This window comes from Hakea prostrata, chromosome 10 (genome assembly GCF_041222555.1).
Source record: "Hakea prostrata isolate BN-2017 chromosome 10, UWA_Hpros_2, whole genome shotgun sequence".
Taxonomy (NCBI): Eukaryota; Viridiplantae; Streptophyta; class Magnoliopsida; order Proteales; family Proteaceae; genus Hakea; species Hakea prostrata.
In genome coordinates this window covers 1403908-1418823 of record NC_142609.1, presented here as the reverse complement: position 1 = coordinate 1418823, position 14916 = coordinate 1403908, and the positions used below count along the sequence as shown (strand labels likewise).

The window sequence follows — 14916 nt, the reverse complement described above, 5'->3', positions numbered from 1 at the left end:
CGCCAGGTGGGAATATCCGAGGAAGGTGCAAGCGGGAGGTCGGTGATCGGGCGATTCATTTTGATGTCGGTTTTTATCTTTTATTTGTTTGATTTGGTGGATTGGCTCGGGTGGTGTTAAAAAAGTTGCCATTGGATTTGGGCCTATAAAATCAGTGAAAATAGTGGGCTTGGAAACAACCCATCTCTCTTTTGCACGGATAAATAAATGAACTTGGAAAAGCTCACCGTTGACTTAGTGAATAACCAGATGCGCTCGTCTCAGTTGACTTTTAACCTTGAAACTGGAAACGCCGTCAGCAATCAGATTCAATGACGTGAGAAACACGCATTTGGATGAAACACTTGCGTTTTTTACTAAGCTACACAAGAGTCCTTTCATAAGAATTAGAAAACCAAGAAATTGATAATTATCTATTTATTTATCATTTTTCTGTTCAATCTACCATGCCTCAATTTTTTTTGACAAATTTAGAAAAATGGCTAAGAATCGATTTTTTTTTTTTCGTTTCTGAATTGGATATAGATATAAAGATTATTTTTTCCTTTTTTTATAATGGATACAAATACTTATATTCAAAGTTTTTGTTGTTACCAATGCAGGGTTGGTAGAGTAGTAGAGGTCCATGTTTCTTAGTGGAGAGGTCATGAGTTCAACTGTTACAGACAACATCTCGCCTCTAAGGATGTAATCAAGGTGTGCACAAGCTGGCCTGAAGAACCTCAGCTTCTCCAGTGTGCTGCATAACTATTTAGGGTACTAATGACTTCATCACTCAAAATTAACCAAATATCCTAAAAGTGAGAATTTCAATTTTGTTCATTAAGTGTTCTCTCCCCTTTAATAATTTTAAATCATAGAGCTTGAAAAATCATTTCATGGGTTAATTATGATAATTTGCTCTTACACTTCTTCCTGATGAATTTCTTTTAAAATTTATATTTTCATAGGAAAAAACTGATAGAAATCAAATATACCTAGTAAGCAAATCTAATGTAGACAATATATACATAAACTTATTCTATTGGACATTGAGTTGCAAGACTAGCAAATTTTGGTTCCCAATATCCATCATGGTCGCTCATGTGTCGAGTTTGGTCACAATTAGTGAGTTGACCATGAATACTCCTTGATAGGGAACAATTTTGGTTTAGCATCTTATCTTAACATTGTTTAGGGTCTATTTTAATCATATGTCAAATGTTATTTTTTCAATCTATAATTAAATTTTTTTTTTTATTACATGTGCAAATGTGCATCAAATATATGGCAGGTTATTTCCTTTTAATGTCCTTATTAGAAAAAGAAAAATTACCTGAAATATTCGCGTGGCTAGAAAACCACCATAGTCTTTTATCTTAACCTTATGATTTAGAGTAGATTGCACTAGCACCCCAAAATAGAGGCCTTATAACACTGACACCCAACTTTATGTTTGAAAAACATAGAGATCCCAAAATTGAATTTTATTAGATACATTAGTCCAATTTGTCACTGAAAACCGTTAAATCACAGTTTATTTTATTTCAATTCCAAAAATATTCCTATAATAAACAATGACTTAATGATTTTCAGTTGATTTTCAGTGACAAATTAGACTAATGTATCCAATGAAAATCTTATTTTGCAGTCTTTGAGTTTTTTCAAACATAAAGTGGAGTGTTAGTACTATAAGGCCTCCATTTTGGGATGCCAGTGCAATTTGTTTTAAATCATAAAATTAATATAAAAGCTTCAACTATGACATTTTTCTAGCCACCTGAATATTTCAGGTAATTTTTCTCTATGCTATTTTCTTACTTTACTTCCATCAAGCTCACTAAATGGCTTTGCCTCTTCAAAGCTTTCAAAGTGCCAAGCTTTTTTTTTTTTTTTTTGAGGCATGATAAATTGATAATCTAATTTTAACGAGGGTTCCATCACTAATGGATTAGACTAATGTGTCCAATAAGAGTTTTAACCCTAGTCTCTAGGGCTCCATGTCGCTATGCATATGAAACATAAAAGAATGTGTCAATGCATTATAGCCTCTTCTATACTAAAAAAATGATTCGGAAATTTTATTAGATGGTGGGCCATGGTATAGGTTCATAGAAGGATACATGGGCTGGCTGTATCTAGCCTAAAGACATAACCAGGGCCCAAGATATGTACAAAAAAGCATCTAGAAAATTTCAGTCAAAAGATAAGTGTCTCAGGTTCAATACAGTTTCATCTTATTTCTAGAAAGAGGTTTGGTACCACAATTCACAAGCCTATCTGTTTCTCAGGCTTCTTTAAGTTGTCAAAATTGCCATTTCACCCAGAAAGAAAAAAGAGAAAAAGGAAGTTGTCAAAATTAGCTAATCCTAATCCCCAAGCCAACTGACCAGCATTACAGTTGGCTTAGACAGTTACAAGATTCAAACCTGAAAGCCTCACAGAACCATCTGGAGGTCTAAGGATCCCAAGGATTTCCACACCTCAAACTCTTCATAAACCCCTCAGCCGCCTTCTTCCCTTTTCCCATCCTTGTTCTCTCTCTAGCTTCTCTTCTCTGTTCTTCTGGTCTTTTCACAAGACAACCCAAATGGGTACCTTTATAGGCCATGTAGCTCCAGGTTTTGGGTTCCTGCTAATTGGGCTATGGCATCTCTTCAACCATACAAAGCTTTATGCCCTCAACCCAAACTCATATTCTGCTTCTCCATGGTTCCCATCCTCAAAACTAAGGTACTTAGAGCTCTACTTGATCATGGTGGGCTGTTGGGCATCTATAGCCATGGAGCTTGTCATAGGACCTCAGAAGCACCAACCATTTGATGATGATGGTACCATACCATCAAACCATCTCCACAACTTTGACCATGCAACCATCTCCTTGTCCTTCTTCATCTACTCAACCTTCGCAATTGTTCTTGATCGATTAAGGCCAAAAGCCCATTACGAGCTCCTGCAATTGCTTGGTGCTTTTGCCTTCTCCCAACAGTTCCTCCTCTTCCACCTTCACTCTGCAGATCACAAGGGTGTGGAGGGTCAGTACCATTTGCTTCTGCAAGTTGTGATATCGGTATCTCTGTTCACTACCCTTATGGGTATCAACTTCCCTAAGAGCTTCTTGGTGGGTTTCATCAGGTCTCTCAGTATTTGCTTCCAAGGTGTTTGGTTTGTGTTAATGGGGTTCATGCTCTGGACTCCTGGGTTAATCCCAAAAGGGTGTTTCTTAAACCCAGAAGAAGATCACTTAGTGGTGAGATGTGAATCTGATGAGGCCCTCTATAGAGCTAAATCACTTGTGAATCTTCAGTTCAGTTGGTTCTTATCCATGTTTGTGGTGCTTGCCATGGTTTTCTATCTGGGTTTGCTCAGAATATACCAAGAGAAAGTGCAGTATTGGCCACTGGAGAAGGTTGATGAAGATGGGTCAGATGATATGGAGTCTCAAAGGAGGAACACCAGCAACCATGAGGAGTCCAAGAGTTTCTTCCCAGTTGGAAATGGCAGAATTGCTCTGGAAATTGAAAGGTAGAATTTAAGATTCGAAGAATGATTTAGTTGTTTACTGGAGGGGGTTATTGGATTAGGTATGTGTCACTTTGATCGGAAGGAGTTGATTTTATCCAGTCTCTGCTTAATTAAAACATGATCAGTGATGGGTAGCTGAATTAACTAAAATACATGTGTATTTCTGCCTTCCTTGGAAATTGATTCTGTTGCAAATATAATAATCCATCAAAATTGTAAATTTTTATCTGCTTGATAGGCTTTTAAATTAAACTTATTAATATCTGTATCCGTCGCTAAGCAATCGGATTCGGATATCGGATAATTTCTCATTGGATCGGATAATATCTTGATAAAAAATTATTCGAATAGAGTAAAACATTTCCCATGAAAAAGAATGACACTCGGATTCGAAAACTGGTGATTGGTAATTGGAAATCGGATATTATCCGGTTAGAGTAAAGTATTAAACACTTCTCTCTAAAAAATAACTGATAATCGAATTCAGAAACTGGTAACGGTGCTGTTGCAGAATTCAATCTCTCCTGTCAACTGCTCGAACCTGCAAAAACGTACTCGACCGGTGTGGTCAAGTTTCGTTTCCGACGAGTAAGTTAGTTCAGACGAACAAAGGAAGCAAGCTTAATCTCTCAATCTATTCAATAACTTAAGAGTGCCTACCTTATGATGATCTCAATACCTCTTTATATAGTCTTTGTTAGTCGACTACGAGGAAGGGTTCCTGTTGTAGAGTCGTATCAGGAATCAACCTCTCTGTCATGATCGACTTCTACTCAAATAATATACGTGGAATTCTATACGAACTTAGGTTAAGTTGGAATCAAAACAGTGTGGACGGTCTAAGTGTTAAGTCCAACCGTCTAACTCTGGTCTAACCGGTTCGACCATAACATCATGGGTCGATTTAACCGGTTCGACCATAACACATTAAGTCGACCATAACAATTGGTAACCGAAAATTAAAAATCGTAAAAAAAAAGTGACAATCACCAATCAATAATCGGATAGTTTATCGGATTAGATTAATAGATTATTATCTAATATTCAATAAATTTCCGGTTCGAAATCGAATGCATTCTTTAAATTTCTGCCGGATTCAGATTTCAGATAGTGGTTTTGTTAGTCGGATACTATTATATCCGAACCGAATCCGATCCGTTTACAAGTCTACTTTTCAGGCCTTTTCCCTAATTGAAAAAATAAAAATATTCTCTTTCTTTTGTTGTGGCAAACCTAAAAAGATAATTGCATGGCTTTTTCAGCTTGCATGGAAGTATTATCTTAGGTGGAATTTTCACTTTTCCATGGATGGAATTGGATACTTTCGTACAATTCTTTGTCTAATTGCATTGTCTTTACGTGTAAATTAGGGCTAACGAAAATATACAGGAGCATCAATATGGGTGGGATCTTTTATTTCTTTTAGTGATAATTTTTCATATTCGTATGCAATGCAGTAGCTACAAAATCAAACAAGATTCTTATTTTTAAAATAATATATTAAAAAATATATATTTTACCAAGAGCAAATCAAAGTGGAGTGTGACAAGAAATAGAATAATGGAGAGAATTGAATAACATAGAAGAATAATTCTAATTTTAATCATTAAAAATGATCATAATTAAAGAAAAAGCGAATGTGAACATAAACATGGGACCTATAAGACGACTATTATCTTGTTAAATTAATCAAAAGCAAAAGCAAGGCCAAAGGGTGAAGCATCAACACTTCATCTTTTAATAGGAGAACCAAAAAATGCAAAATGTGTCAGTTTTGTTTCATAATTAGTTCCTTCATGTCACCTTGTGATGATCCAAATGTTTTGATTGAACCCACGCCCAAAAAAATAAAAAGGAAAAATCCTATGGCAGCTCAAAGCAACAAAATTGATGGGCTTCTTTTTTTTTTTTTGCCAAAACAAAATAAAATTGATGGGCTTCAATCAAAGCTCAAGGCAACAAAATTGATATTGTGGTTGGGTACCTTGACATTGGGCTAGGTTGGGCCGAATCTAATCTCATGTTGACGTGGTGATGTTGTGGTGCTCAGGATTGGACGGACGCCACGTGAATTTCATTAAATTCAAATCACTCAAACATAGTTTGGTTCATTTAAAAGAAAAACTAGTTTTTTTACTTAAGTTGGTTTTATGTGCACATGGAATTTTGAATGACTAAAATTTAATATAATCCATGTGGCATCCATCTAATGTTAGCAGCCTAGCACCAAAGGCACCACTACATCAACAACATTGACCTAGCAAAATCTTGGAAATTCTATGCAATTTTGAAGTTTTAAGCTTGAAATTAATCAAATTGCCCCAATGATGAATAGTATATTAGTTGTTTTGCACAATATGATTCTTTAAATTTAAATTAGTATGGATCTCAATTGCATATGCACTTAAGCGGTGAAGGATATAGTAACATACAATAAGAGTGAAGGATTGTATGGCAATGCTTCTTGTTTCTTTGAATTTTCTGAACAAAAAAACCAAAAGCATGTATGCGTAAACTAGTTGGTTTCTTTATTGCCACATGAGAGATATTCGCAAAATTTGACTTTTTCCAAATCTCTCTCATCGTCTCATCCTTATAATCCCAATTGTTGGATCTGGTAAAAAAAAAAAAAGACACGTGCTTTGTATTCAATTCTATGCATCGAACCCTAAAGGGTGGCTTAGTTGATAGAAACCCAACACCTCAAAGTAGGGGGTAAGTTCTTCTGGAAAAGTGACGCTCTCTTGATCAGCATAACTACTATGGAAACCGGCCCTTAGCCCTCCGCTCGCTTGAGGTAGGGCTCAATGTTATCCGTTCTTTTCTACATTCCAGGGCATCACCCGCGCCGTCGGCCGGTGCCGCTTCTCCGTGGCGTTTGGCCTGCTCCTCTCCTTGGATCGGCTTTGTTCCTCGTTCCGGCCTTCGGCCTTGGTTCTTGTTTCGCCAGTAGGGGGTAAGAGCTAAAATCCCCTTAGGGCTAAAGGCAAAGCTCTATAGTATCCCTATTCCCAATATATAAAACCGAGTGTGTATCATCTTCCCTTGACGGGGTGTGCTCCCCCGACAGTCTTACAACCACAAATTATGAGGGACCCACAAGTAAAAAATAATGAATATTAAAAAAATAAATCTCTTCACCCTAACACTGTGGGTCCACCTGTAGGTAACAATCATCGTGGGAGACGATCTGGACTTTATAAAACCTGCCGGTTTCCACCAAAAGTACCAGATGTGATGCATTTTTTTTTTTATTTTTTTGTAGAAAACAGATGTGATGCATCATATCTGACACAAACGTGTGAGAGTTTCCGGTTGGACCGGATAAACAGAAAATAAGAACAATCAATCCCGGTCTAAGTTGGCCGGTCTGCTCTCATGGTCGCATTGTTGAGAAGGAAATGAAATAGAAATGAGTATAAAGCAAGTGCTAGGGTTTCTGGCGCAGGACGAGCGGATTAGAATTGAAACCCTAGGGAAGGTTTCTTCGCCGACTTCTTGGTGTTCCTGCTGCGGAGTGAAGAGAAGAGGACAATATGCCGGCAGGTCATGGTTTGAGATCTCGAACTAGAGATTTGTTTGCTCGTCCCTTCAGGAAGAAGGGTTACATCGCTTTGACGACTTATCTGAGGACCTTTAGGATTGGTGATTACGTCGATATCAAGGTTAATGGAGCCATTCATAAGGGTATGCCTCACAAGTTCTACCATGGCCGCACTGGCAAGGTCTGGAACGTCACCAAACGAGCCATCGGTGTTGAAGTCAACAAGCAGGTATCTCTGCTCTTCTACCTGTAGTTTTCTCTTTTCTGCGTTGTGGTTGATTGGTTGCGGTAGAATACGTGGTTTGCTTGCAAGCCCTTACAAAGACACAAACCCATTTATTCTGGATGATAAACACAGCTGAATACTATTAGGGTCAAGCGATCAAAATATATCAATTGATTTCTTTGCTCGCTTGCTCCTATCGATAACATTCATAGATTCACATCGATTAAGATTGATTAAGATTTCCCATTTTTAAAGATTAAGACTCAGTAAAACCTGAGTGTGAAGCTTTTCAAATCGGCATTAAGACTTGTTAGTCGTTTAGAGACCTAAATGGGTACGAGAACATGTGAGGTTGTGTCTGTGGATACTGTCTTTAATGGTGATGATGATTTGGATGGATATTTTTGGGTTTTCCTCAGAATTTTGTTTGATGGTTTTCCGGAGAATGAGTTCATCATCCCATAACCATTGTCGCTATTGGCAGTAAGAATCTGTACATTAACCAGACCATCAATGGCTCCTTAAAATATTTGAAGATTTGGCTTCTTGTCTTTCTCCTTGTACCGTGTACGTTAGGCAAGGGATCTAACCTCAGATTGTTTCTATTGATTGAAGCAAAATCTGTAGGACTCAACTTGATTTACTCCCATGTTCATTGGCAACCGACTGTCACTCAAATTCTTCCTATGTTTTTCTTTCTCAATCCAATGTTTAGCATTCATTTCTATCCAATTATGTTCCCAGGTTCAATATAAACTTGCTATTAAATTCCATGAGGTCATTATGCAGTGGATGTAAACTTAAGTGGAAGCAGAGTGAATTCCAATCTGATTGTCGGGCAGAGCTTGGACTGAAGAATTAACTCTCCCCATCCCTGGTGTAGTGTGGAATCTTATGCCATCCCTGATTTAGTTTGGAATCTTACAGTACTTCGTCAAGTTTTTATTTAATGGGATAGTGGTGACTCCCAGAGTTGTTCAAACTTTAGCAGAGGAAAGTAGGCATCAAATTAGTTGATGCTCTACCCCATATCTAGAGACTTCCATCACATTTTAGTCGTTCAATGCAATGGTGCACTGAGACATTGTTATGTGCCTTTATACCTAATATTTCACTGGGCAGGCTGTACAGCTTATGGTCTATTCCTGTTCATTCTTAACAGTATACTGCATGCAAACCAAACCCAGCTTTTCTCTGCTCTTCTACCTGTAGTCTTCTCTTTTCTGTGTTGTGGTTGATTGGTTCTAACGGTGGTTGAGTCTATATCTTTTTTGGCTTCATAATCTAATACTTTTTGTTCAAGAAATGGCTGGTTAATTGAATCATGATAGGGTTTTGATTTGTAAACCAGTAGTGTTTGACTACATGTTAAGTTACAGGATATATTGAAATGATTGCTGAAAGGATGACATTGTTGTGTCTTTCATTGTTTTCAGATCTGTTATTGGTGAAGCAGTTTAGGGCTTGTTTATATAGATGCAGTATTGAATAGCTAAAGTGCAAAAGCAATTGATAACTTTTGGATGGAGGAATTGCCTGTGTGTTAACTTTCTATGTGTCTCTTTAAAATATAGTATAGTACTTGGATAATGGCTTGTGTTAAAATTCTTTGTATCAAGGTTGGGAACCCTGTATTTCTGTCGATGAAGGTTCCAGTTTAGTTTGCGGTGTTTGAGCCTTCAGCTAGAGAATATGGTCTTTTTGTACAAAGGGAGTTTTCTCCTTCACCCCCTTGTATTTTGGTATGCTGTGTTCTTTGGAATTATCTCTCTACTTCCAAAGTTTCATTTGAGACCCAAGTTATCTTTGGCACTAAATGATGTAATGGTGCATTCATTAAGAGGTTCTTTGTTTTTTTTTTAGTCGGTTTCTTATATTGGTCACCATTATTGTGGCATTAGTAACAAGATCCAACCAAAACACAATTCAGACACTGTGGCTGATTGTTAGAAAGAGGTTTCAAAGTCCTGTTGTTTTACAGTCCCAATGTAAAACTTCTTAATGGTGCTTTACTTCTATGTGCCCATGGATGTACCTGTTTTTTGCTCTGTCATCCTCAACAGTATGCATAAACTATTAAATTTTATTTTATTTTTGGCCACAATTCCATGTTTGTTTTGTAGGAAGCTAAAGAGAGATTCTAATTCATCAAGCCATGCAGATTTTAATTACCCTTGATCATCTTCAAATCCTAATAACCTGCAGCCCACGATTTTAGTTCCATAATTGATCAAATTAGAACCTGTCTGATTTAATTTTATAAGATTTCAGTGCAGTACCTTTTATGTTTTTAATTTTTGTTTATGTATTGGTTTCGTACCTCACTAATAGTGTTGGTTACTTTTCATAGTTTTGCCGTGAATAAGAGCTACCTTTGCTTTTACCTTTCACCTCAAATAATGACAACAAATCTATGCATGGTAATGTTTTAGGTGCGAAACAAGATATTGAAGAAGCGGATTCACGTCCGAGTGGAGCATGTGCAGCCTTCAAGGTGTACTGAGGATTTCCGACTAAGGAAGATTAAGAACGATCAACTGAAGGCAGAGGCTAAAGCCCGAGGTGAGGTGATCAGTACCAAGAGACAACCAGAAGGCCCTAAACCAGGTTTCATGGTGGAAGGTGCCACCTTGGAGACTGTGACCCCTATCCCCTATGATGTTGTTAATGATCTCAAGGGTGGTTACTAGGTGAGTAGTTCGTTGGTGTTCAGTTTTCGTGAGCAGCTCCTTCGTGAGAGGAGCTTTTTTGAGATTACTTTTTGTTTATTTTGAATCTTAATAGAATGTTTTAGTTTATTTAGCTATGAGCTCGGGATATCAATGAAGTTGTTTTTGCCAGACCATATATGGGTTATCTCAATTGTAGGTGGATTTTTTCTTCTCTTCTATTATGGCCCTGTTGAATGTTTCTCAGCTGCTCTTTTGTCTGTTATCTGAATTTCCATCTCTCTTTATATGTGAAGACTACATAAACATCTAGGTGAATTACTCAATAGCAGCGATAGTCTACTATTGATTAGCACCAGTTGAACAAGTGGAGCGTGAGAAAGTGAATCACAATGACTCCTGATGCTTGCTCCCCCTTTTCTGAAGTTGACTATTCTCTTTATTTTTTTGTTCCATTCAAGCCTAGCACAATTTTGTGTTGTATGGGTTCTTCTCTGTCTTTTTATATGTTTTTGTTTTGTTGTAGTTTGTTCGCACATAGTTCTTCTTGGAAAACAATTGATTTTCTCCAGGATTTTATCTGTGCGTAGAGCAAAACAGTAGCAAAGCATGCTCTGTTGAGGCGCTTCACCTTGGCATTTCGTGGAATGCATTGATGGGGACCTGCCCAAATGCTTGTAACTGACATTCTTATCTTTTTTAACATCAAATGCTAGGGGTTTCCTGGACCTGTACCAATGCCCTCTCTAGGTCAGTAACCTGTCGTCCAGGTCCTTGGAGGTTCATCTGTGCATTCCGAACCTTAAAAAGATGTATAGAAAATTAGAATTGATGAGCAGGTTTGCTGATGGTACGAGTACCGTTCGTGGTGTTATTAAGCTGTACGGGTGACAGTGTACTCCCTAAGCAAAGAATTAGAACTTGATTGAATACTGAAATATAAAACCATCTCTCTTGGTCTCTTTGAAGGTTTATAGTTTTGGTATCGAATAGAACTATAAATGGATTGGATTTCGCTTGAATATACTACTATTTGAATCTGAATTCGATAAGCAAATCTTTTATTTGAATTCGATCCGATATTTAGCAGAAACTCAAAGAAGATATTCAAATTTGAAACTGGATTTGGCAACCATACAATTGTTTTTCGTTGATTGCCATTTTTTATTTTTTATTTTTTATTTTGGATTTTTAATTTTATGGTTACTGATTACTGGTTTTTGGTTTTTGTATTTGATTGTTAGCCTTTTTTGAGAGGAAAAATAAATGTTTAATACTTTACTTAGGATTACTCCAGGTATATTATTACTGAATTTGATTCCGATTGTACTTTACCCATGGATATGGAGTATAGATCTATTCCAGTATATGATTATCCGAATTTGAATCTGATTGTAGAAGTGGATAGTATGGTATTAACAAGTTTTTTTTTTAGTGTACTCATGTTGGTTGTATTCAATATTTTTATCATATTGGTTGTATTCAATATTCTTTTTTTTTTTTTTTTTGAACTTATTATAATTTCAGAGCTATCTAGATATATATGAACTGAATGGAGAGGAAAGTTCTTACCAATGAACTTTCCAACAAAAATAGAGGGAAAGTGTAAATGTTACGTGAGTCAAACGGCACATAGCTGGCCCAAGTGCCAATTACATTTAAAGCTTGCACAACAGGTTTTCAGTAATACCAGTAATTCTTATAAATCGCTATCCCACAATTGACTCTTTTTTTTTTGATAAAAAGAAAAATTTGCATTTATGTTACGGTTGATAACAGTTACAGATATTGTGAATTATTCTATTACAGTTATCCTTTTGGCTGGCACCACCCCCAAAAAAGCCTGGAGCCTGGGTTTGGGAATATTTGATCTTCCATCAGTTTTGTCGATGTGTGCCAGGACTCTTCTTTGAATTGGTAGTCCCTAAACAGTCCAAGTTTGCTTGAAGGCCATGGTAGTAAGGTCCCACAATTGACTCTTGAAGAATTCACAATTGATTCTTGGAAATCTCTAATTTCCTTGGAAGGGAATTTCTCTTTGTTAAATTGGGGGCAGTTTTAGATTTACTAACATTAATCTGTGTGAAAGGGTTCTTCGTTTGAAAGCTAAACACTCTTATAATGGTGTACGCTGCATCTATCAAAGAATGGTGTATGGGACTTTTCAAGGAAGGGAGGTTCCTCTTTTTAAATAGGGGGAGTTTTAGATTTACTAACAAATTGAAAGGGCTCATAGAATGTGTAAGTGATGGAGTACATCATGGGCTTAAGGCAAATGCATCAATCCAAGAAATTTGGTGCAACATGAAGGAAGTTATTGAGTTTATTCCAATACCGAAACAACCATGGCCTCTCAAATCTAGTTGATAGTAACAGGGCTGAGGATGCAGTGACCAATAGAAGTCTCACTAAGGTAGTTACTCTATGTACTTGTTCACCCACATGATAATATTATGCATCGTGCTCATAAAAATAAAAATAAAAGGCCTCATTTTAGGTGGTTTCACTTCAATGCTGCGCATTAAATACGCAGCTCTGTGCTGCACATTTAATGTACAATATTCAAGTTTGGTTCCATTTTAGGTCCTTCATATGTGACAGCAAAGGGTGCTTCAAATAGCATCTATCATATAAATATCACTTGAATCTTTGCATCTTGCATGAATAGAATGCATCCAATCCTGAAGGGAATCATCAATTAAATGCATATTGATTAGTATTGTATTATGGGATACTATGAAACCTTGCTGTCTCTATTGATCCCTTCCCCATGCCTTAAACCTCTTTGCCATGTCAACAACTATTACTTGGTCTTTATGCTCAAACAAGGGATGATGAAATAACCATCCTTTTGTGAGCCAATCATCATATTGAGGTGGAGTCGGATTGCAAACAACTTGAAAACTATGTCTTGAATGCTAATTCCCCTACCCCAACTTGAATTTTGCCTATTGTGAAAAATATAAGACTTATCTCCACTAAATTCTTGGGTTTTAATTTTAAGAATATCTATAGAGGATCCAATGTAGTTGTAGATTACCTAGCCGGAAGGCTCACTCGGTTTTAGACACTATTTATTGGCTATGTTCCTCCAATTGGTTACTTGAGCTCTGTTCGGTTCTAATTCATGTCTTACTCTCTATTTTATGAAATGAAAGGTTTGATTACCAAAAAAAAAATCATCGTCATGATCTTATCGGGAAAAAAATCATCATAGTACGTGATTTTCCATTTTTCTTTTTTTGCCAACCACATAACTTGTCAGCCTTAATTCTATTTGGCTCCAAACACTGAATATCTTATATTTCTTTGTAAATAAATATTTTATATATTTGAAAAGGTAAATTTTTCTTATTTGAATAAAGAAAATGAAATAATATCTTTTTGGGGAAGATAGAACATAAAGAACGAATGAGGGTGTATGCCATGCTTATTGACATCTTCTCATACATTATATTTAGCTACGTATGGATGTTATTAAAAGGGAAAAAAAACAAAAACAAAAAAAGAAAAGAAATGTACAATAAGGGGAAATTTTTAGTTCTATAATACAATAATTGATATATATATATATATATACTAGAAGGTGATACTTGAGTGGATGGCCACTCTTGCTTTCAACCGTAGAGAGGAATCAAATAGCTAAAACTGACATTAGAGAGAGTATGTTCTCGTTGGATTTTTTTTTCCTCATGTTTTTAGATCCGAACTCTGGACGGACTTGGTATGCGCCCCCAACGTTTCTTCTTCTTATTCTTTTGTGAAAACTTTTCGTCTCCCTCTTGTCCACAGTTAATTTTCAGTTTAACATTCAAATTTAAGAGACATTTCCTCTTTTTATGTAAATTAATAAACGTTTTTTTAATTAATTAAATTTTATTACTATCCAATAACATATCAATCAAGCAATGACGATTTATTGAAAAATGAAAAAGGGAGAAATTGAGAATTAAAATCTATTCAATAATTTAAATTTACAATTTTTGGGATTTATAGTATGAAACCTTTTGGAATTCAACTACTTCGAATTCAATAATTAGTGATTTATGGTATAATTTTTATTCACTCATTTGCTTTAAATATATTATATTATTGGTATTTTTTTTAAATAAATATTATCTGTTTGAAAGGGTTTAATCGTGGGAATCAATGAAGGGTATTGAAAGAATGTAATTGTCATTTATTCATGTATAGTAATTTACTATTTGAGATGTTATTTATTATTAATAAAATATTTAATTGACTTAATACATAGGGGTAATAGGGAAAAACTAAATGTAGCTATCTTCTTTGAGTTCATTTATAATAGTAGTATGATATATATATTATTTTTTTTTTCAAATTCAATTTATTTAAGTTTCTCCCTATGCTTTTGATAGGCATATGGCAAAATCCCTCACAAGCCTTATGTGCCATCATTCCCTTTTCTGAAATTTTCTCTACTCCTTTTGTGCCATCATGTTTGTTTTTTTAATTTTTTTTGTTAACGTTACCATGTAGGTGTTTCATGCTTAACATTTCTTACATCATATTTTCATGTGAGGTTTCCCGTGAGATAGGTTTTTATTCAACTTGAGTTCAAGGGCTTGCAGCTCCCAACTCGACAAGCCGAGTCTCAATAGAAAAACTCAAACCAATCAAACTGAACTGAATATCTTCCGGCTTGGTTTTGGTTTGATTTTTTATGAATATATATTTTACTATTATTTTTTTTTCTAAACTAAAGTTTGCCCATGCTAGCTTATGTGTGAACCTTGACTAAGCCCTTAAGGAAGTATCTGTTACATGTAATTTAAATATTAGATAAATGATTTTGATTTTTTGATTAAAATATTTCACATAATTGAATCACATAAGTCATTTAGTGAGAGCATTTAAAAGAGGATCCGAAAACCAACTCAAACATAAATTGATTCGTGTCCGGTTCGATTCTGTTAATTGAGTGTAACTGAACTGGTTTGCCATAAAAAAAA

The 14916-nt window shown here is 35.8% G+C and overlaps 2 protein-coding genes across 2 annotated transcripts; both read left to right on the top strand.

Moving 5' to 3' along the window:
* The first annotated feature begins 2385 nt into the window (after window positions 1-2385).
* LOC149001360 (uncharacterized) lies at window positions 2386-3670 on the top strand. The gene has a single exon (XM_089138104.1). The coding sequence runs from the start codon at window positions 2570-2572 to the stop codon at window positions 3506-3508; it is 939 nt and encodes a 312-aa protein (XP_088994230.1). The 5' UTR covers window positions 2386-2569; the 3' UTR covers window positions 3509-3670.
* Window positions 3671-6943: 3273 nt separating this feature from the next.
* Window positions 6944-10162, top strand: LOC149001359 (large ribosomal subunit protein eL21z/eL21y). Its single transcript, XM_089137967.1, has 2 exons — window positions 6944-7277; window positions 9707-10162. The coding sequence occupies exons 1-2, from the start codon at window positions 7041-7043 to the stop codon at window positions 9962-9964; spliced, it is 495 nt and encodes a 164-aa protein (XP_088994093.1). The 5' UTR covers window positions 6944-7040; the 3' UTR covers window positions 9965-10162.
* Window positions 10163-14916: the final 4754 nt, after the last annotated feature.

Coding starts and splice junctions, on each gene's coding strand:
- LOC149001360 (XM_089138104.1), top strand. CDS start 2,570: ATGGGTACCTTTATAGGCCATGTAGCTCCAGGTTTTGGGTTCCTGCTA.
- LOC149001359 (XM_089137967.1), top strand. CDS start 7,041: ATGCCGGCAGGTCATGGTTTGAGATCTCGAACTAGAGATTTGTTTGCT. Junction 7,278..9,706: donor GTGTTGAAGTCAACAAGCAG/GTATCTCTGCTC, acceptor GTAATGTTTTAG/GTGCGAAACAAGATATTGAA.